The following is a 24,648-nucleotide window of genomic DNA, read 5'->3' as shown; positions in this document are numbered from 1 at the left end:
GAGCAATTTGGTACTATGCTCAAAAAGTTATCAAACTGTGCATACCCTTTGTCCCAGCAGTGTTTCTACTGGGCCTATATTCCCAAAGAGATCTTAAAGAAGGGAAAGGGACACACATATGCAAAAATGTTTGTGGCAGCCCTTTTTGTAATTGCTAGAAACTGGAAACTGAGTGGATGCCCAGCAATTGGAGAATGGCTGAATAAACTGTGGTATATAAATGTTATGGAATATTATTGTTCTGTAAGAAATGACCAACAGGATGACTTTAGAGAGTCCTGGAGAGACTACATGAGTTGATGCTAAGTGAAATGAGCAGAACCAGAAGATCATTATACATGACAATAACAAAATTATATGAAGGTCAATTCTGATGTACATTGCTCTCTCTTCAACAGTGAGATGATTCAAACTAGTTCCAAATGTTTAGTAATAAAAAGAGTCAGCTACACTCAGAGAGAGAACTATGGGAAAAGTGTGGACTACAACATAGCATTTCCACTCTTTCTGTTATAGTTTGCTTGCATTTTTGTTTTCCCTCTCGGGATATTTTTTTCTTTCTGGATCTGATTTTTCTTGTACAGCAAGATAACTGTATAAATATGTATACATATATTGAATTTAGCATATACTTTAACATATTTAACATGTATTGGACTACCTGCCATCTAGGGGAGGAGGTGGGGGGAAGGAAGGTAAAAGTTGGAAAAGAAAGTTGAAAAATCACCCATGCATATGTTTTGTAACTAAAAAGCTATAATAATAATAATAAGAAAGAATGTCTTTGTTATTTTTTCTTCTGATCTCTATGTAAGACTTGCCTTGTGTGAGTTCTCCATAAAATAGTCTTTTAGGCAAACATGTGTTTGGAACTTGAACAATGTGGTCAGCCCATTGGAATTGTGTTCTCAGTGGTAGTTTGGCAGTTTGACTCTAGAAATGTCTTCAGTGTTCCTTTATCTTGCCAGGTGATCTTCAGACTCTTATTAAAACAATTCAAATAGAATAGAATTCAAAAGGTTCAGTTTCCTTACATGCTGCTGGCATGCTGTCCAGGTTTCATGGGTATACAACAACGAAGTCAGCACAATGATTCTGAAGACCTTTAGTTTGTTAGGGACTCTACATCTCTCCCAACTTTCCTTCAGAGACTCCTAAACACTGAGCTGGTTTTGGCAATCAATCTCATTGTCTTGTTATACATTCTTGGAAAGCATACTGCTAAGGTAAATAAACTTAACCACAGCATTCAAAAGTTCTCCATTTGCTCTGACCAATGGTTCTATGTAAACACAGTGTGGTGCTGGGTAGTGGAGAATCTGTGTTTTCTTGGTGTTCATTGTTAGGCCAGAATTACCACAATAGACAGATAATCAATCCATACTTTGTTGCATCCCAGTCTTAGGGGCTACATTGAGTATACAATGATCTGCAAACAAAAAATCATGCACCAACTCTCCCTCTATTTTAGTCTTGACTTGTGGTCTTTTCATGTTAAAATAATTCACTGTCAGTGTGGTCACTGACACTATCATTTTTGTCCTTGTTGAAAGTACTCAATAACATTGATGAAAACATCATGCTAAAAATCATAGGCGCAAGCACAACAGTCCTGCTTCACTCCATTGGTGACTTGGAAAGCAAGGAAGAGTCCGTTACCCATTACCAAAGTAAGCATGCCCCCATAGAACTGATGTACAATACTGATTAATTTCTCAGGGCAAACAAATTTCCAAAGCCTTCAAAACTGACATTATTAATGGCTTTCATCAGATTGATAAATGTTGTATATAGATCTTTACTCTACTCCTGGCATTTTTCCTGGAGTTGTCACAGGCAGCAAAAAAACATATCAACCATTTCTTAGCCCTTTCTGAAGCCACACTGGCTCTTTTGGTAGGTGAAAGATCATCCTATTATAAAGGATTCTGGAAAGACCTTGCTAACAATGACAAAGAAAAAGAAACACCACCAACCCCATCCCTCCACCCTTGGGATTGTCACAGACCAATCTATTTTCTTTACTTAAACAGAGATGGACATTGAAGGCATTCTTGAACACCTAGGGGTAACGTCTTCCTGCTATATAGTCTGAAAAATTTCAGTCAGTTTTTGTATGAGTAGAGGACCCTCACCTTGTAAACTCTGCTATGTGAGAGGATCCTAATGGCATTCAAAACCTCACCTTTTAGTTGGAATTTGACTTAAACAGAGACTGACTTCAACCTGAGGTATATATGGTCAATGGCTTCAGCACTGATTGATTATAGTCTATTGAAAACATCCTGGAAGTGGTTTGATCCCTCTCTCTCTAATCATGTCCTTATAATTAATCAACTTAGCTCCCTATTTTTTGCCTTTTTTGCTAGCCCAAGCATTTGACACAGCACCTAGCAGGTTGATTGGTTGACTGAAGAAAGAAAAACCATTATCAAGAGGAGTGGGAATAAGGAAAGATTTCATTTAGAAGATGGTATTTGACTTAGCCATTAAAGATAAGAAGAAATTTGATAAATAAAGGGAAGAAGAAAATGAAAGGTTTAGGGAGTTTTCGTGGTTTTATTTTGCTTTGTTTTGCTTTGAGGATGACTTTAATTCCATTTCTAAACTGATAGGAACCTGTTTCAAATATACTCCACAGATCTTTTTGTTCCACATTCTTCTTCATTTCACTGCTTCCTGCCTTCTTCCCTTTTCTTAAGGCATGCAGGGTATAACCCAATTCTGTACCACACTGGTTATCACAATATCAAGAACACTAACAGTGGGATGAGCAAGGCCTCTAGTTTAGCCTTGCTATTAGAGTCAAAGGGCTTTGTTTCAAGTGAGTAGTGGGAAATTCTAGCTCTTGCTTTGCTGTGTTGTGAAGACCTTCTAAACCTGGGGAAGCACAACCTGCAACTGGACAAATGTAATTTTAAATGAAAAATGATACAAACACACAGAGTAACTTCAAAAATCCTAACTTACTCCAAGAAGTTCTGATGTTCTCTTCATTTCTTCTTTATTCACTTGAATTTTATGGGTTTCCATCACTAAAATTCACAAAATAAAATAGATATTATTTATATACATTAATAAATTATCCTTGAAATAATCAATTTAACTAAATGTTATAGATAGGAGAAAATCTATGCAGGCATATTAGAAATTGTTGATTAACCAACATAATGGCCTTAAACAGAATAGGTATTTTCTGCATACACATACATCTTTACAGTCAGTGTGTAGTTGCCAATAAGGGGTGATTAAGAAATATTTCATCCACCCCCACAGGCACAGTTGCTGAAGCTTAATTCTAGACTATACTCTTCTATATGTACAGTGTGAACAAGAAGAAAACAGATGAAGTTTAAGGAATTAAGAGAGAAAATGAAGCCTTGAGCTAATTCTATAAGAAATAAAGATGGCTCCATTATGCTCCCTAGTGGAAAAGAGGGGAATAAACAGTTGGGGAATAAGGAAAGATATATCATCAAATTACCAGAGTAAACTATATATATATATATATTTTTTTTTCTCTGTATTGGGTATTTTATTTTATTTTTTTAATTGTACATTTTTGTTGACAGAGAATATGCATGGGTAATTTTTACAATTGTCCTTTGCACTCACTTCTGTTCCAACTTTTCCCTTCTCTCCCTCCACCTACTCCCCTAGATGGCAGGCAGTTTTATATATGTTAAACATGTTAAAGTATATCCTAGATACAATATATGGTGTGCAGATCCATACAGTTCTCTTGTTGCACAAGAAAAATTGGATTCAGAAGATAAAAATAACCTGGGAAGAAAAACAAAAATGCAAATAGTCCACATTCATTTCTCAGTATTCCTTTTCTGGGTGTAGCTGATTCTGTCCATCATTGATCAATTGGAACTGAATTAGATCTTCTCTTTGTCGAAGATATGCAATTCCAACAAAAGGTCTAGAATTTCAAGGGAATTAATGAAAAAAATCAAATGAAGGTGCCTTAGCTGTACTGAATCCAAAACTATATTATAAAGCAGCAGTCACCAAAACCATTTGGTATTGGCTAAGAAATAGATTAGTTGATCAGTGAAATAGGTCCTGATCAGGAAACAGGACAAAATAGTCAATAACTATAGCAATCTAGTGTTTGACAAACCCAAAGATCCCAACTTTTGGGATAAGAATTCATTATTTGACAAAAACTGCTGGGAAAACTGGAAATTAGTATGGCAGAAATTAGGCATGGACCCACACTTAACACTGTACACCAAGATAAGATCAAAATGAGTCCATGATTTAGGCATAAAGAATGAGATTGTAAATAAATTAGAGGACCATAGGATAGTTTACCTCTCAGACTTGTGGAGAATGAAGGAATTTGTGACCAAAGAAGAACAAGAGATCATTATTGATCACAAAATAGAAAATTTTGATTACATCAAATTAAAAAGCCTTTGTACAAACAAAACAAATGCAAACAAGATTATAAGGGAAGCAACAAACTGGGAAAAAACATTTTTACAGTTAAAGTTTTGATAAAGGCCTCATTTCTAAAATATATAAAGAATTGACTCTAATTTATAAGAAATCAAGCCATTCTCCAATTGATAAATGGTCAAAGGATATGAACAGACAATTTTCAGATGATGAAATTGAAACTATTTCCACTCATATGAAAGAGTGTTCCAAATCACTATGATCAGAGAAATGCAAATTAAGACAACTCTGAGATACTACCATACACCTGTCAGATTGGCCAAGATGACAGGAAAAAATAATGATGAATGTTAGAGGGGATATGGGAAAACTAGGACACTGATACATTGTTGGTGGAGTTGTGAACGGATCCAACCATTCTGAGAGCAATCTGGAATTATAGCCAAAAAGTTATCAAACTGTGCATACCCTTTGATCCAGCAGTAGTTATTACTGGGCTTATATCCCAAAGAGATACTAAAGAAGGGAAGGGATCAGTATGTACCAAAATGTTTCTGGCAGTCCTTTTTGTAGTGACTAGAAAACTGGAAAACGAATGGATGACCATCAACTGGAGAATGGTTGGGTAAGTTGTGGTATATGAATGTTATGAAATATTATTGTTCTGTAAGAAATGACCAGCAGGATGAATACAGAAAGGCTTAGAAAGACTTACATGAACTGATGCTGAGTGAAATGAGCAGAACCAGGAGATCATTATACACTTCAACAACAATACTGTATGAGGATATATTCTGATGGAAGTGGATATCTTTGACAAAAGAAGATCTAATTCAGTTCCAATTGATCAATGATTGACAGAATCAGCTACACCCAGAGAAGGAACACTGGGAAATGAGTGTGAACTATTTGCATTTTTGTTTTTCTTGACAGGTTATTTTTACCTTCTAAATCCGATTCTTCCTGTGCAACAAGAGAACTGTTCGGTTCTGCACACATATATTGTATCTATAATATGCTATAACATATTTAATATATATAAGACTGCTTGCCATCTAGAGGAAGGGGTGGAGGGAAGGAAGGGAAAAATTGGAATAGAAGTGAGTGCAAGGGATAATGTTGTAAAAAAATTATCCATGCATATGTATTGTCAATAAAAGTTATAATAAAAAAGACTCACTTTATAAATTAAAAAAAAAAGATATCCACTTCCATCAGAATACATCCTCATACAGTATTGTTGTTGAAGTGTATAATGATCTCCTGGTTCTGCTCATTTCACTCAGCATCTGTTCATGTAAGTCTCTTCAAGCCTCTCTGTATTCATCCTGCTGGTCATTTCTTACAGAACAATAATATTCCATAACATTCAAATACCACAATTTACCCAACCATTCTCCAATTAATGGTCATCCATTCATTTTCCAGTTTCTAGCCATTACAAAAAGGGCTACCACAAACATTTTGACACATACAGGTCCCTTTCCCTTCTTAAATATCTCTTTGGAATATAAGCCCAATAGTAACACTGATGGATCAAAGGATATGCACAGTTTGATAATTTTTTGAGCATAATTTCAAATTGCTCTCCAGAATGGCTGGATCCATTCACAACTCCACCAACAATGCATCAGTGTTTTAGTTTTCCCATGTCCCCTCCAACATTTGTCACTATCTTTTCCTGTCATCTTAGCCAATCTGACAGGTGTGTGGTAGTATCTCATAGTTGTCTTAATTTGCATTTCTCTGATCAATAGTGATTTGGAACACCCTTTCATACGAGTAGAAATAGTTACAATTTCATCATCTGAAAATTGTCTGTTCATATTCTTTGACCATCTATCAGTTGGAGAATGGCTTGATTTCTTATAAATTATGGTTAATTCTCTATATATTTTGGAAATGAGGCCTTTATCAGAACCTTTAACTGTAAAAATCAGAGTAAACTATACATATGAGAGAAATGAAGAGTTCTGTTTCTGACTCACAGTATGTTAAATAATGGCCAAGACACTAGACTCCTCCGAGGCTCAGTCTTCATGTACAAAATGAGAATAAATAAAACTTGCACTACCAGCTTTATAAGGTAGCTATAAAGAAAGCATTTTGCAACTTAAAAATACTATAGAAATTAAGCTATTCTTATTGAAAATATAGGAAGATGCCTCTTTCCCTGGCCACAATACAGCAGGACAGTCATAGATCAAGATCAACATATTGGGATTTTTTTTCCATTTTTGTCAATTGTCCAAACAAACCAGGAACTATACAAGAGAATCATAAATCATATAATGTCAGAACTTAAAGATATTTTTGAATACAGAGGAGGAAGAAAACTTAAAAAATATCTACTCTCTGTTATTTTACTAACTGAGGAACACAAGAAGGCAGTTTTCAGTTTTATCAGTACTTAAGATAACGCATTACAATCATCTGGAAAGGAGAATTAGACCCAGTAGACGACATTCATTTCTTTTTTTTTTTTTTCCAGTCTTAGTTTATTAATCTGAGTGCCAGGCTTTACCTTCAGTTGACATTATATCCCATCATATTTCATACTTTGACATCTCAGTATCCACCTTAACTATCAATATCATGATACTTAACAATACAGAATTGTAAGTTGCGATGCTCCTCAACATCAATAGAATTGTAATTGTAATTCTTATCAATACCAAAGTACTTGTTGAAACAGAGTAGTAAATAGCAAAATTATCATGCTAAGGTTTTTACCTCAAGTGTGTCCTTAATTCATTATTTTTTTTAATAGCCTTTTATTTACAGGATATATACATGGGTAACTTTACAGCATTAACAATTGCCAAACCTCTTGTTCCAATAGATGACATTCATTTCAACAAGCCTTTACTATATATCAGCTACAGTGACTGGGAGCTAGGGATACAATAACAAAATGAAATAGATATTACCCTTAAGGGGCTCACATTCTAATAGGAGAAAACAATATAAAGAAAAGTAAACACATACTACTGGGATTATATCCCAAAGAGATTATAAAGAAGGGAAAGGGACCTGTATGTGCACGAATGTTTGTGGCAGCCCTTTTTGTAGTGGCTAAAAACTGGAAACTGAATGGATGTCCATCAGTTGGAGAATGGCTGAATAAATTGTGGTATATGAATATTGTGGAATATTACTGTTCTGTAAGAAATGACCAACAGGATGATTTCAGAAAGGCCTGGAGAGACTTACACGAACTGATGCTGAGTGAAATGAGCAGGACCAGGAGATCATTATATACTTCAACAACAATACTATATGATGACCAGTTCTGATGGACCAGGCCATCCTCAGCAACGAGATCAACCAAATCATTTCCAATGGAGCAGTAATGAACTGAACCAGCTATGCCCAGAAAAAGAACTCTGGGAGATGACTAAGAACCATTACATTGAATTCCCAATCCCTATATTTATGCCCACCTGCATTTTTGATTTCTTTCACAAGCTAATTGTACAATATTTCAGAGTCTGATTCTTTTTGTACAGCAAAATAACGTTTTGGTCATGTATACTTATTGTGTATCTAATTTATATTTTAATATATTTAACATCTACTGGTCATCCTGCCATCTAGGGGAGAGGGTGGGGGGGTAAGAGGTGAAAAATTGGAACAAGAGGTTTGGCAATTGTTAATGCTGTAAAGTTACCCATGCATATATCCTGTAAATAAAAGGCTATTTAATAAAAAAAAAAAAAAAAGAAAAGTAAACACAACTTATAAAGAAATAAATGGGAGGAGGCAAAAGAGCTACAAAGCAATATTTTGTATACTATGGAGGTGATAGCACTAGAGTTGAGTCTTGAAGGGATCTAGATCATAAGAGGTGGAGGTGAGGAAGGAGAACATTCCAGGCATGAAGATGAAAGATATAATAATATCATGGATAAAAGACAGCAAGTAGCCTGGTTTAACTAGAACACAGGTTATATGAGGGGGAATGAAGTCTAATTAATTAATTATTCCTGGAAAAATAGGCTAGAGCCAGATTATGACAGATTTTAAACATCAAACAGAAAAAGTTTGTATTTTAACCTACAGGTAGCAAATGAACGAGTAAAATCTGTGTTTGAGAAATATCAATTTTGCTACAAAGTGGAGGACGAATTAGAAAAGAGAGAAGCTGATTACAGATTAATTCAGCAAAAATCACAATATAATAGACTTCTAAAGTCTCAATTATAAAATTTTTCTCTTTCAATTTTATCTTCTTACCTGCCAAAATGGGTATCAGAGGAAGTTCCAAAGTATAATATAATTGCCATAGACCATAAACCTGTATTGTAGGGAAAATTCACAAAGACATTACTCACTTTTTTTTCTATTAATGTACTTTACAGAAAATTTAGTAAATTTTGAAAGAGATAATGACATAGCACTATAGCCATCATGAAAAAAAGTCACAAACTAAAGGGAATGTCACATTTTAATAACTGGGGTAAAAAGGCTAAATACTACATAAGAAGTTTAACCTAAAATAAAAATTAAATTTCATTGTTCTTGAATTCTCACAAACCAAAATTTCTAACTGTTCATTTCAATTTTATTTTATTCCAATACCTCTATTATCAGGATAAGCAAAAAGGTACCCCTGGTAACTATAGCAGAACTTTCAGGCAAGGAGCCTATGGAAGATGAGATGTTCATTTTCAATTCAATAAGGTCAGGCTCTTGTTGAAATTTTTCCTTTGGGGCTCCATTAAATTTAAACCACTGTTGCCTAAGGTTTGGGAGGTCAGTGAGGTGATACAATGGATAGAGGTCCAGGCCTGGAATCAGGAAAATCTCACTTCAGACACTTTCTCTGTGCGACCTTGGACAAGTCACTTAACCCTATTTGTCTCGTTTTTCTCATCTAGAAAAATGAGCTAAAGAAGTAAATGGCAAACCACTCCAGAATCTTTACCAAGAATACCCTAAATGGGGTCATGAAGAGTCAGACACAACTGAATAATAATCCAGATTTCATCTAAATTTTCAAATCAGTTAGGATATGTTAATTCTTGTATTTTATGTCAAAGGAAGAGTCTAAATTGAAGCAACCTAATTAAAAAAAGAATCCTTATATTTTAAGCACCTAGTAAATAGATCTTAATAGATTTTAGGGCACTAAGCATTATTGGGATTCTTTTCTTTCCATAGAAACAACATAACTCACTTATATTCTAACTTGATATCTTATCATTCCTGCTCCCTCCTTTATAATAGAACTGGGAAGTTAATTGTATCTTATATCTCACTTTCTTATCCTTCACATTCAAAGATATTGCAAGTGATATGGCTGCTTGTGTTAAAAGAGTAATTGAAAAAAACAAGCATTTTCCTCACTTTCAACCAATTTAATTAAAGATAAAAATAATCATATTCTTGCCTTTAATTTAGAGCAAAGATCCATCGTAAGTCTGTAAAGGATTCTCAAGTCTGAACATAGATTCTGATAAAAAGAAAAAGGTGACATAAAGTTAATAGGTAAATTATGGCAATACTTATTCCAATCTAAAAGCCTATACAAACCTAGAAAACATATCAAAGAAAATATTTCCCTTCACTCCCCCACCAAAAATGGTACAAGCCTAAGAACTTTCTCTAGCACATCTGCATCTCAGCAGTCATCAATGAAAGCCCAATATCTAGAAGGGAAGAGGCAGGGCTCTTGTCAGTCACTGCCCCAGAGTACAGAAGCCTACTTATTAGTATTTGCTGCAGCTACAAGGTGGTTGAGGGAGGAGGGGAATAAGAGATAATCAAAATTTTTCCAATGATCAGTCAATAAATATTTATTAAACACTTATTATATACCATGTATAGTACTTAGAACTGAGGACAAAGAAAGGTAAAAAGCAAAAACAGTCCCCGCCCTCAAAGAGCTCACAATCTATAGGGGAAACAAGCCAACAAATATATATATATTTTTTAATTATATACAGGATAAATATGGGGAAAAAATTAAGAGAGGGAAGATACCAGAATTAAGAAGAACTAGAAATCCAGTAGATAAGATTTTAGCTGAGACTTTAAGGAAATCAAGGAAGCCAGCAGGCATAGATGAAGAGGGAGAGCATAACGCATAGAGGATAGAGAAAATGCCCCAAATCTTGTTCATTGAATAGCAAAGAGACCTGTGTCACCCGATCAAAACTACATGATGAACAGTAAGATTTAAGGAAACTGAAATGGAATAAGGCTAGATCATAAAGGAATTTGAACATCAAGAAGAGGAATTTGGATTGGCTCCTGAAGGCGATAGGAAACCACTGGAGTTTACTGGGTATCTGCTTTGCAATAACTTAGACATGAATTGATGAGGGCCTGCACCAAAGTGGGGGGAATGTCAGAAAAGAAAACATATTTGAGAGAAATTGCAGTGGTGAAATCAACAGGTCTTGGCAACATATTGGATCTAGGGGGTGGGAAGGGTGCAACAAATAGTGAGGAATCTAGAATGACTCCTAGGTTGTAAACCTAAGAGACTGAGAGGGGTGCTGCCTTCTACAGTAATGAGGAAGATAGTTGGGTTGGGTTTTGGGGAAATGTAATGAGCTGTTTTTTGGACATGATTAGTTTAAGATGTCCAGTGAACACCCAGTCCAAAATGTCTAAAAGGCAGTTGGCAATGCCAGATTTGAGATCATGCAGAGGTTAGGTCCGGTCAGGCTAGGTAGATTTGAGAAACAGAAGCATAGAGATGGTAATTAAATCCATGGAAGCTGATTAGATCACCAAGAAAAGTAATATAGGAGTAATAAAGAAGATGGTTCAATATAGAACACTGTGGGACATTTATGTGTAGAGTGTGTCATACTGATGAGAATCTGGCTAAGGAGCCTATAAAAGCAGTTTTCTGCTTTCCTACTAATCTTGGCTGCATTTGTTTTGTTTTGCAAAGCTTTTTAATTTAATAAAATCAAAGTTACCTATTTTACATCCCATAAAGCTCTGCCTCTCATTTGGTAATAAATTCTTTCTTTATCCATAAATTTGATGAGCAAATTATTGCTTCCCCAATTTACTTATGATATCACCCTTTATGCATAATGTACTCATTTTGACCTTACCTTGGTATATGGTTTTAGTTGGTTTATCTGCCAAATTAATTTTTAATTTTCCCAACAACTTTTGTGTTGCTCAAAGACAAAATTACTATGTCATTTCCTAGTGTTTGATCCACCACTTCATTTCTAGCCAATACCAAACTGTTTTGATAATTATCACTTTGAATACAGTTTGAAAGGTGGTACTGCGAGATCATCTTCCTTCACATTTTTTCCCTTAATATTCTTGACTATTTATTTCTCATGTGAATTTTGCTATTATTTTTTCTAGCTCCTTAAAATAATTTTTGGTATCTTGATTGGTATGGCACTGAATATTAACTGAGGTAGAAGTATCATTTTAGTATATAGACTTGGTCTATGAGCAATTATTTAGATCAGACTTTAGTCATGTGAAAAGTGTTCTGCAATTGTGTTCATTTAGTTCTTGGGTTTGTGTTGACAAGTAGACTTCCAAGTATTTTATAATGTATAAATGCTTTTTTCAAGGAGTATAGCCACAAAGGGCAAAGTAGATATAACTGTAAGAAGGGATCAAATGAGGAGGATTTTTTGAGGATGGGGGAGACATGGACTTTTTTAGGCAGTAAGGAACAAGTCAGGAGACAGAGAGAGAATGAAAATAAGTAAAAAAGTGGAGTTGCCAAAGGAGGCAATATCAGAAATAGGATGGAATGGAATTGCCTGAATGGATTTATAGGCTAGCTTTAGTTAAAAAAAAAGCCAGCTCATCATTTGAGACTAGGGTGAAGGAGGATATAGTGGCAATGTCACATGAGTGAAAAGAGATGAGATATAGAAGATGAAATTCACAGAGAATGGTCTCATTTTTTTCTGCAAAACATGAAGCAAGATTCTCAGTTAAGGGAAGAGAAAGAGGGGAAACCACTATGCAGAATGGAATATGCAGTTGAAAATGAAGATATAGTATAACTACCTACTAATAAAGAGAGTTCAGTTGGGGTTATATAGCATAAATTTATAAAAGACCCAATCAGAATGACTACATGATTTTTATTTTCATTCAGCAGCATATGTGTAGCAGTGAAGGTAGCAAATAAACCTCCAGGACTGAGGTTTAGCAGGGCACAATCAGAGAAATGATAAAAGAGCTAAGGAATTAAGAAAGAAGGACAATGTTGAATTGAATTGGTTCATCAAGGGATCAAGATGGGGAAAAGAAGAGAGTAGCTTATACAGGGAAGAAGGCCTGGGAAAGAATTGAGGAGTAAAAAGACAAAGGTACAAAGACTAGGGTTTGGTAAGGGAAGGAAAAAGAAGAAGTGGAAAACCAAAAATCAATAGATTATTGTTGGACAAGGAAATTTCAGAATTCTTGAATGTGAAAGTGGTACATTTGTGAGTGATGGCAAGATCAAGTATACTGCTTACTTGCATAAAATAGAAAAAGAGAAGATCAATGAATTGGGCTTGTACCTAAAAAAGCTAGAAAAAGAACAAATTAAAAACCTGCAATTAAATATAAAATCTGAAATTCTGAAAATAAAAGCAGAGATTAATAAAATTGAAAGAAAACTATTGAATTATTAAATAAAACTAAGAGTTGGTTTTATGAAAAAAAATCCACAAAACAGATAAACCTTTAGTTAATTTGATTAGAAAAAGGAAAGAAGAAAATCAAATTGTTAGTCTCAAAAATGAAAAGGGACAACTTTTCATCAATGAAGAGGAAATTAGAGCAATAATTAGGAGTCATTTTGCCCAATTATATGTCAATAAATTTGATAATCTAAGTGAATTGGAGGAAAGAATACCTATAAAAATATAGATTGCCCAGATTAAGAGAAGAGGAAATAAATTATTTAAATAGTCCCATTTTAGAAAAAGAAATAGGACAAGCTATGGATTTACATGTGAATTCTATCAAACATTTAAAGAAGAATTAATTCCAATATTATGCAAACTATTTTAAAAATAGGGAAAGAAGGAGTCCTACCAAATTCCTTTTATGATACAGATATGGTACTGATACCTAAACCAGGCAGGGGGAAAACAAAGAAAGAAAATGATAGACCAATCTCCCTAATGAATATTGATGCAAAAATCTTAAATAAAATATTAGCAAAGAGATTACAGGCAGTTATTCCTAGGATAATATACCATGATCAAGTAGGATTTATACCAAGAATGCAAGGCTGATTCAATATTAAGAAAACTATTAGCATAACTGACTATATCAATAATTAAACTAACAAAAATCATATGATTATCTCAATAGATGTAGAAAAAGTATTTGATAAAATCAAACACCCATTCCTATTAAAAAACACAGAGTATAGGAATCAATGAATTTTTCTTTAAAATGATCAGTAGCATCTATTTAAAACCATCAGCAAGCATCATATCTAATGGGGACAAACTAGAACCACTAGCATTAAGATCAGGGGTGAAACAATCCACTATCACCATTAGTATTCAATATTGTATTAGAGATGTTAGCTTTGGCAATAAGAGAAGACAAGGAGATGAAAGGAATTAGAATAGGTTATGTGGAAACTAAATTATCACTGTTTGCAGATGACAGGATGGTATATTTAGAGAATCCTAGAGAATCAACTGAAAAAGTACTAGAAACAATCCACAATTTTAGCAAAGTTGCAGGGTACAAAATAAACCCACACAAATCATCAGCATTTTTATATATTACCAACAAAGTCCAGTAATAAGAAATACAAAGAAAAATTTCATTAAAAATAACTGTCAGTAATATACAATATTTGGAAGTCTTTGCAAAGTCAAAGTCAGGAATTATATGAACACAACTACAAAATATTTTACACTAAAATAAAGTCAGATCTAATCAACTGGAAAAATATCAAGTGCTCATAGGTAGGCCAAGCAAATATAATAAAAATGACAATACTACCTAAATTAATCTATTTAGTGCCATATCAATCAAACTTTCAAGAAGTTATTTTACAGATCTAGAAAAAATAATAACAAAGTTCATCTGGAAGAACAAAAGCTCAAAAATTCAAAGGGAATTAATAGAAAAAAGCAAATGAAGGTGGTCTAACTGTGCCAGAACTAAAGCTGTATTAGAAAGCAGTGGTCATCACCATTTGGCACAGGATAAGAAATAAAGTAGTCGATCAGCGGAATAGGTTAAGTTCATAGGACAAAATAGTCAATGACTATAGTAATCTATATATGACAAACTCAAACTCCCTAGATTTTGGGATAATAACTCACTATTTGACAAAAATTGCTGGAAAAATTGGAAACTAGTATAGCAGAAAGTAGACATTGACATCATATACCATGATATGGTTGAAATAGCTGAAATCATCCTGCTGATTATTCCTCCTTCTCTTCCTTCCTCCCTTTTTCCCTATGAGGGATGAAATAGCTAAATCATGAATTAGACATAAAGAGTGATAGTATAAGCAAATTAGAAAAACAAAGGATAGTTTACCTCTCAGATCTATGGAGAAAGAAGGAATTTTTTACCAAAGAAAAACTGGAGTTCATTATTGAACACAAAATAGATAATTTTTATTATATTAAATTTAAATGGTTTTGTACAAACAAAACTAATGAAGACAAGATTAGAAGGGAAACAATAAACTGGGAAAACATTTTTATATTCAAGGGTTCTGATAAAGCCCTCATTTCTAAAATATATAGAGAATTGACTCAAATTTATAAGAATTCAAACCATTTGACCAACAGGATGATTTCAGAAAGGCCTGGAGAGACTTACACGAACTGATGCTGAGTGAAATGAGCAGGACCAGGAGATCATTATATACTTCAACAACAATACTATATGATGACCAGTTTTGATGGACCAGGCCATCCTCAGCAACGAGATCAACCAAATCATTTCCAATGGAACAGTAATGAACTGAACCAGCTATGCCCAGAAAAAGAACTCTGGGAGATGACTAAAAACCATTACATTGAATTCCCAATCCCTATATTTATGCCCACCTGCATTTTTGATTTCCTTCACAAGCTAATTATACAATATTTCAGAGTCTGATTCTTTTTGTACAGCAAAATAATGTTTTGGTCATGTATACTTATTGTGTATCTAATTTATATTTTAATGTATTTAACATCTACTGGTCATCCTGTCATCTGGGGGAGGGAGTGGGGGGGTAAGAGGTAAAAAATTGGAACAAGAGGTTTGGCAATTGTTAATGCTGTAAAGTTACCCATGCATATATCCTGTAATAAAAGGCTATTAAATAAAAAAAATTAAAAAAAGAATTCAAGCCATTTGCCAATTGATAAATGGTCAAAGGATATGAACAGACAATTTTCAGATGAAATTGAAACCATTTCCAGTCATATGAAAAGGTGCTCTAAATCACTATTGATCAAAGAAATGCTAATTAAGACAACTCTGAAGTACCACTATATACCTCTCAGATTGGCTAAGATGACAGGAAAACCCAATGACAAATGTTGGAGGGAAAACTGGGACACTAATACATTGTTGGTGGAGTTCTGAACTGATCCAACCATTATGGAGAGCAATTTGGAACTATGCCCGGGCTATCAAACTGTGGATGTCCTTTGATCCACCAGTGTCTTTACTGGGCCTGTAGCCCAAAGAGATCATAAAAAAGGGGAAATGACCTATATTAGAAGAATGTTTGTAGCAGCCCTTTTTGTGGTGGCAAGGACCTGGAAGCTAAGTGGATGCCATCAGTTGAGGAATGATTATATAAGGTATAATATATGAATGTTATAGAATATTATTGTTCTATAAGAAATGATCAGCAGGGAGCAGTTAGATAGAATAGTGTATAGAGTACCAGCCTTGAAGTCGGGAGGACCTGAGTTTAAATCTGGCCTCAGACACTTAATTATCTCCTAGCAGTGTGACTCTGGGCAAGTGACTTAACCCCAATTGCCAGGAGGAAGGGAAGGAGAGAGGGAGGGAAGGAAGGAGGGAGGGAAAAAAGGAGGAAGAGAGAGAAGGAGAAATAATCAGCAGGATGATTTCAGAGATACCTAGAAAGACTTATATGAACTGATGCTAAATGAAGTGAGTAGAACCAGGAGAACATTGTACACTGTAATAGCAAGGTTATACAATGATCAATTCTGATGGACGTGACCTTTCCAGCTGTGAAGTGATTCGAGCCAATTTCAATGGGCTTGTGCTGAAGAGAGCCATCTGCATCCAGAAAGAAAATTGTGAGGACTGAGTGTGGATCACAACATTGTATTTTCACTTTTTTATTGTTGTTTGCTTGCATTTTGTTTTCTTTCTCATTTTTATCTTTTTGATTTGATTTTTCTTGTGCAGCATGATAACTGTGGAAATACATATAGAAGAACTGCACATGTTTCAGATATATTGGATTTCTTGCTGTCTGGGGAGGAAGTGGGGGGGGAAGGTAGAGAAAAAATTTTGGAACAAGGTTTTGCAAGGGTGAATGTTGAAAAGTATTTATGCATATGTTTTGAAAATAAAAAGCTTTAATAAAAAAATAAAATAAAAATTTCCCTAAGGACTACTTTCGGTGCATCCTAATATTTTCTTTTTTTTTCTTCTATTATTTCTTCTTTGATTCACCAAATTTTTAGGATTAAATTTATGACACTTCCATCTCAATTACTTATGACAAACTTTGTGTTATGTTCAACCCCCCAATCTCACTAAAGATATACAATCTGTTATCAAATCTTGTCTTTTCTGTCTTTACTTCATTTCTTGTATATACCTACTCTCCTCATTAAGCTATCACATAAATTCCAGCATTCATTGCTTTTCACAGGACTACTATAATAGCCTTCTAATTGGTATTCTTGCCTCAAGTCTCTTCCTGCTTCAATTCATACTCCAATCAACTGCCAAAAAGATTTTCCTAAAATATATATTTGTCCATTCACTCCAGTAACTCCCTATTACCCATATGAACTAATATAAAGTATTCTACTTGACATTTAAAGAGCTTCACAACATGGCTCTTTCTTACTTTTCCAGTTTTCTTACACTTTCCTTCTTCTATATAGTCTGCTACCAGCTACAATGAACTACTTTTTCATTCCTTGTAAAGAACCTTCTACTCGTCTCTGTGATTTTTATTGACTAGAATATTCTCCCTCTTCCCCACCACCAATTAAGTTCCTGGATTTTTTTCTGTAGGAGACCTTTTTCCTGGCCACAGCAAATGGTAATAATATCTTTTCCTATGAAACTGCCTTCCAGAGGATAAATGATAAAGCATGCTACATACTTCCAAAGAAGGGATTGATTGAAGACAAAGAATAAATTCTTTTTCATAGTCAACATGGGAATTTGTTTTGCTTAACAATGCATTTATTCTATGCGTTTGGTTTGATTTTTCTTTTTTTTAAAAAAAGAGAAAAAATATTTTAATAAAAAAATGTAAATTTTAAAAAGAGATTGCCTTTTATCTGCTCCATATATGTATATCTGATATGTATCTAGTTTTATGTTGCATCCCCTATTAGAATTTGAGTTCCTCAAAAGCAAAGAATATTCTTGCCTTCATTTTTATCATTTTCTTTGATGGATTTCTTATTGTTCCTATAATTTGTTTTCTGACCCACTACTTCCTTATAATTCAATTACTTAGTTTATAAATAATTTTCAATTCTTTCTTAAACACAATTATTATTGCACTGTGATCAAGTAAGGATGTGTTTAATATTCCTGGTTTTGTGACTTAATACATGGCAAATTTATGTAAAGCTTCCATGCATAACTGAGAAACAGATAAACTTCTGTTATCACCAGAGATCTCGAATATCTAACTTATCTAAAACTCTACCCTGTTCAATAATTTCTTTCTTGTGTATTGCTTTGTTAAATATTTCTAGGTAAATGAAGTGAGCAGAACCAAGAGACCATTGTAAACAGGAACAAGATTATGCAGTGATCAATTGTGATGGACTTTACTCCAACAATGAGGCAATTCAAGACAATTCAAATAGACATGGAAGGAAAGAGCTACCCACATTCATAGAGAGAATTATAGAGACTGAATGTAGACCAAAACAGTATTTTCGTACTGTTTTGTTGTTTGTTTGCTTGTTTTTTTCTTTCTTGAGTTTTTTTTTCCCTTTTGATCTGATTTTTCTTGTGCAGCATGATAAATATGGAAATATGTTTAGAAGAATTGTGTGTGTTTAATCTATGTCAGATTGCTAGTTGTCTAGGGGAGAAATAAGAAGGGAAGGAACGGAGAAAAATTTGGAACACAAGGTTTTGCAAAGGTGAATGTTGAAAACTATCTGTGTATGTATTTGGAAAAATAAAAAGCTATTAATAAATAACTAAATGCTTCTAGGCATAAAAGAGGCTCAAAAAAATTCTCTACTAGTAGAGTGTTGCTGTCTGTTTCTCCTTGAAATTTATTTGACTTTGGCTTTCAATATTTAGATGTTGATGCCATTTGGTGCACATGTGTTATGTACTGACATGAATTCATTATTTATAGTAATTTAAGCACAATAAGTTTCCTTGTTTGTGTAAACATTTTTATTATTGCTTTGTCTGAGATTGTGATTGCTAACTCTGCTTTTTTGAGCTTATTTGAAAGATGATATATTTTATTCTGCCTCATTTTAACTCTGGATGAATCTTTGTCTTTTAAATACAGTTTTTGTCAACAATTTATAGCTTGGGGGGGGGGGGAATACAGAGCCAATATGGCAGAGAGTTCATATGCTTCTTTCTGCTCTACTCTCAGGACCCTCAATTAATTAGCAAATTCAGCCTCTGAATTAGTTCTGGCCTGGCAGAATCCACAAATATTGGGAGTGCAGCAAATTACCAGAAGAAGATAATTTCAAAGATTACCAGAAAAGGTCTGTTTCTGTTGGCACAGAGGGAGGTGGCCAGGAAGAGGCAGGCAGAGCCCAGATGCCAATGCAGGCTGTGTAGACCCACGGCCTGTGTGCAGTTTCCATGCTGTAGAGAATCTACAAGGAGGAATCTACATCAGTGTTGGCTACTCTGCCCTGGTTGCAAGACAGTAGATTAGCAGAGAAGTTATAAAACATCCAACACAAACACAAAAGGTAAATAGTGAAAACCAAAATGCCAGAGTCTCACAGGACCTGGCTATGCCCACCCTCCACTGGGAATGAGTCAGCAAGATCCTAGTGCAGTTACAGCCTCTTCACCCTTGTAGAGGAAGCTTGGAAAACCTTCCCTGCCCTAAAAGTAGATCCCAGCTTTTTTTTTTTTTTTTAAATGAGTAAAAATACAAAGAAAACTCTAACCATAGATAGTTTTTATGGTGAAATAGAAGAACAGATTTCAAACCCTCAGGAGACTAAAAGAACATTGTCTCCAGAAGGCAGAAATAGTAAATGTATTTTTTTTCAGATCACAATGCAATAAAAATTACATTCAATAAAAAGGCAGGAGTAAATAGACCAAAAAGTCATTGGAAACTAAATAATCTCATCCTAAAAAATGAATGGGTGAAACAACAAATCATAGACTCAATTAATGATTTCATCCAAGAGAATGACAATAATGAGTATTTTTGTAAAATGCAGCCAAAGTGGCAATAAGGGGAAATTTTATATTTCTAGGTGCTTACTTGCATAAAATAAAGAGAAGATGAATGAATTGGGTTTGCAACTAAAAAAGCTAGAAAAAGAGCAAATTAAAAACTCCAATCAAATACCAAACTTGAAATTCTAAAAATAAAAGGAGAGATTAATAAAAATTGAAAGTAAAAAAAGACTATTGAATTAATAAATACAACTTAGAGTTGGTTTTATGAAAAAAAAAACAACAAAATAGGTAAACCTTTAGTTAATTTGATTAGAAAAAAGAAAGAGGAAAATCAAACTGTTAGTCTTATAAATGAAAAGGGAGAACTTTCAATGAAGTTGAAATTAGAGCAAAAATTATTAGAGCAATAATAAATTAGAGCAACTTTCAATGAAGAGGAAATTAGAGCAATAATTAGGAGTTACTTTGCCCAACTTTATGCCAATAAATTTGATAATCTAAGTGAAATGAAGGAATACCTATAAAAATATAGATTAACAGAAAAGGAAGTAAATTGTTTAAATAGGCCCATTTTAGAGAAAGAAATAGAACAAGCTATTAATCAGTTCCTTAAGAAAAAATCCCCAGGACCAGATGGATTTACATGTGAATTCTACCAACCATTTAAAGAATAATTAACTCCATGGTACTGATATCTAAACCAGGCAGGGGGAAAACTGAGAAAGAAAATTATAGACCAATCTCCCTAATGAATATTGCTGCAAAAATCTTGAATAAAATATTAGCAAAGAGATAACAGAAAATTATCCCCCAGATAATACACCATGACCAAGTAGTATTTATACCAAGAATGCAGGGCTGGTTCAATATTAGGAAAACTATTAGCATAACTGACTATATCAATAAACTAACAAAAATCATATGATTATCTCAATAGATGTAGAAAATGCATCTGATAAAATCCAACACCTATTCCTATTAAAAACACTAGAGTATAGAAATAAATAGACTTTTCCTTAAAATAGTCAGTAGCATAGCATCTATTTAAAACTGTCAGCAAGCATCATATGTAATGGGGATATACTAGAACCATTCCCAATAAGATCAGGGGTGAAATAAGGTTGCCCACTATCACTATTACTATTCAATATTGTATTAGAAATGCTAGCTTTGGCAATGAGATGAAAAAGAGATTAAAGGAATTAGAATAGGTCATGAAGAAACAAAATTATCACTCTTTGAAAATGATATGATAGTATACTTAGAAAACCACAGAGAATCAAATAATGTATAACTTTAGCAAAGTTGCAGGATATAAAATAAATCCACATAAATCATCAACATTTTTATATATTACTAACAAAATTCAATAGCAAGAAATACAAAGAGAAATTCCATTTAAAATAACTGCAAGAAAAACAGATAAAGTATAGTATAATACATCTATATATAGTATAATAGTATAATATATTTGGGAATCTAACTGCCAAAAGCAAGTGAGAAACTATATGAGCAAAACTACAAAACATTTTCTACAAAAATAAAAGTCAGATTTAAACAATCAGAAAAATATCAAGTGTTCTTGGATAGGTTGAGCAAATATAATAAAGATGATAATACTATCTAAACTAATCTATTTATTTAGTGCTATATCAATCAAACTTGCAAGAAACTATTTTATTGACTTAGAAAAAATAACAACAAAATTCATCTGGAAGAACAAAAAGTCAAGAATTTCAAGGGAACTTATCAAAAAAAAAAAAAATCAAATGAAGGTGGCCTCGCTTTACCAGAACTAAAACTATATTATAAAGCAGTGGTCATCAAAACTATTTGATACTGGCTAAGAAGCAGACTAGTTGATCAGTGGAATAGGTTAGGTTCACAGGACAAAATAGTCAATAACTATAGCAATATAGTGTTTAACAAACCCAAAGACTCCAGCTTTTGGAATAAGAATTCACCATTTGACAAAAACTTCTGGGAAAATTGGAAACTAGTATGGCAGAAACTAGGCTTTGACCCACACTTAACACTGTGTATCAAAATAAAGTCAAAATGGGTGCATGATCTAGACATAAAAACTGATATTATAAATAAATTAGAAGAACATAGGATAATTTACCTCTCAGACTTGTGGAGGAAGAAGGAATTTGTGACCAAAGAAGAACTAGAGATCATTACTGATCACAAAATAGATAATTTTAATTATATTAAGTTGAAATGTGTTTTTACAAACAAAACTAATGCAGACAAAATTAGAAGAGAAGCAATAAACTGGGAAAATATCTGTACAGTTAAAGGTCCTGATAAAGGCCTCATTTCCAAAATATATAGAGAACTGACTCAAATTTATAAGAAATCAAGCCATTCTCCAATTGATAAATGGTCAAAGGATATGAACAGACAATTTTCAGATGAAGAAATGAAAACTATTTCTAGTCATATGAAAAGGTGCTCCAAATCACTATTGATCAGAGAAATGCAAATTAAGACAACTCTGAGATACCACTACACACTTCTCAGGTTGGCTAAGATGACAGGAAAAGATAATGACCAATGTTGGAGGGGATGTGGGAAAACTGGGACACTGATATATTGTTAGTGGAATTGTGAATGAATCCAACCATTCTGGACAGCAATTTAGAACTATGCTCAAAAAGTTATCAAACTGTGCATACTCTTTGATCTACTGGGATTATATCCCAAAGAGATCGTAAAGGAGGAAAAGTGACCCACATGCGCAAAAATGTTTGTGACAGCCCTTTTTGTAGTGGCTAGAAACTGGAAACTGAATGGATGCCCAACAATTGGAGAATGGCTGAATAAATTATGGTATATGAATGTTATGGAATATTATTGTTCTGCAAGAAATGACCAATAGCATGAATTCAGAGAGGCCTGGAAAGACTTACATGAATTGATGCTAAGTGAAATGAGCAGAACCAAGAGATCATTATACACGGCAACAAGAAGACTATATGATGATCAATTCTGATGGACCTGGCTCTCTTCAACAATGACATGATTCAAACCAGTTCCAATTGTTCAGTAATGAAGAGAGCCACCTACACCCAGAGAGAGGACTATGGGAACTGAGTGTATACCACAACATAGCATTTTTACTCTTTCTATTATTGCTTGCTTGCATTTTTGTTTTCCTTTTCAGGTTTTTTCTTTCTTTCTAGATTCCATTTTTTTTGTGCAGCAAGATAACTGTATAAATAAGTATACATATATTGGATTTAACATCTATTTTAACATATTTAACATGTATTAAACTACCTGCCATCTAGGGGAGGGGTAGAGGGAAGGAGGGAAAAATTTGGAACGGAAGGTTTTGTAAGGATCAGTGTTGAAATGATTACCCATGCATGTATTTTGTAAACAAAAAGCTATTAAAAAACAAATAAAAGTTTATATTTTGACAAATCAAAATGTTAAATTTTTAATTAGTGGGTAAATATGTTTTGCATTATTTCATACATTTAATGGACATTATCTTTATTACCTTCTCAGTGGGTGTGGATGGGAAGGAGAAAATTTGAAATTTAAAAATAAAATTTTAAAAATAAATCACATAAAAGTTAAAAAATAAATTTCAAATAATTTGAAAAAACAACCAATTTATAGCTTGATGCTACTTTCTAATCCATCCCACTACTTTCATTTTATGGATGAATTTATCACTTTCCCATTCATAGTTATAATTATTAACTGTTTTTATTTCTTCCCTTCCTATTCTGTGATAAGTTTCCTTCTCTTTTCTCTGACCCTCTCTTCTCAAAGAGGATGTTGAGAAAGGAGTGGGAATAATAACAATGAACTATATGCTACCATTCTTTTACTTCCCTCCTCTTCCTATTATGTAGCTCCTGGTCACAGGCTTTTAACTTTTTTTTCTTTCATTTCATTCTCTCTTCATATTCCATCCTCTTAAGATGGAATTGTTTTGTTGTTTATTTTTTTTTAAATAATCCTTCCTTAAAACTACATTTCCTATTATTCTCACTTTCCCTGTCCCTAATTGATTTCCTATTCAGTTTAACATTTTTTTATATAAATCCTCTGTGTATGTATATGTATTTGATCATTTGTTAAAAAAAAAAAAATGAGGTCAATGTGAAACACATTCCCTCACTCCTTCTTCCATGTTTGTATTGTCTTTTTTTTTTTTTTGCTCATCTCAATTATGTGAGATATGCTCTACTAACTCCTTCTTTCTTCACTAGTGTATTATCTTTTCTTTCCTTTTAGATCATCAAAATATAATAAAAACTTTCCACACTCTCTACTTCACTTACTCTCTCTATGACCCTCAAAAGCATTAGGATTCTTTAGAGTAATTTGTTTCTTCTTCCCCTAGTTCACATATAAATAAATAAATAAATTTATTAATATTTCCTTATTATAAAATCCCTTCCAATTAGTCAAAATGTATTTATCTTTGTTTCTCTTGATCCTTATATTGCATTTCAAGGTTCCAACTTCTTTATCAGGAGTACTTTCTACTCTATTTTATTTACAATTCAATTTTTTCCAGTGTGGCATTATACTCAGCTTTAAAGGATAAATTATTCTTGGCAGTATGCCTTACCTTTTGCCTTCTGTAAATGTTTTAAGTTCCCCTTTTCTTTATGGTGATAGCAACTAGGTCTTGCTTGACTTTAGTTGTAACCCTGATTTTCT

The 24,648-nt window shown here is 33.5% G+C and overlaps 1 protein-coding gene across 1 annotated transcript in view; it reads right to left on the bottom strand.

The window, feature by feature from the left end:
• Positions 1-24,648, bottom strand: part of POLN (DNA polymerase nu) — a 303,684-nt gene that overhangs the window by 242,197 nt on the left and 36,839 nt on the right. The window contains exons 7-9 of the mRNA XM_031942946.1: positions 9,803-9,865; positions 8,647-8,707; positions 2,971-3,035 (exon numbers count right to left, since the gene is read on the bottom strand). Coding sequence (XP_031798806.1) covers positions 2,971-3,035; positions 8,647-8,707; positions 9,803-9,865 — 189 coding nt within the window. The remainder of the gene's footprint in view (positions 1-2,970; positions 3,036-8,646; positions 8,708-9,802; positions 9,866-24,648) is intronic.

The sequence above is a fragment of the Sarcophilus harrisii genome, chromosome 6 (genome assembly GCF_902635505.1).
Source record: "Sarcophilus harrisii chromosome 6, mSarHar1.11, whole genome shotgun sequence".
NCBI lineage: Eukaryota > Metazoa > Chordata > Mammalia > Dasyuromorphia > Dasyuridae > Sarcophilus > Sarcophilus harrisii.
The sequence above is the reverse complement of the archived record's forward strand: the minus strand, read 5'-3'. Positions and strand labels throughout refer to the sequence as shown.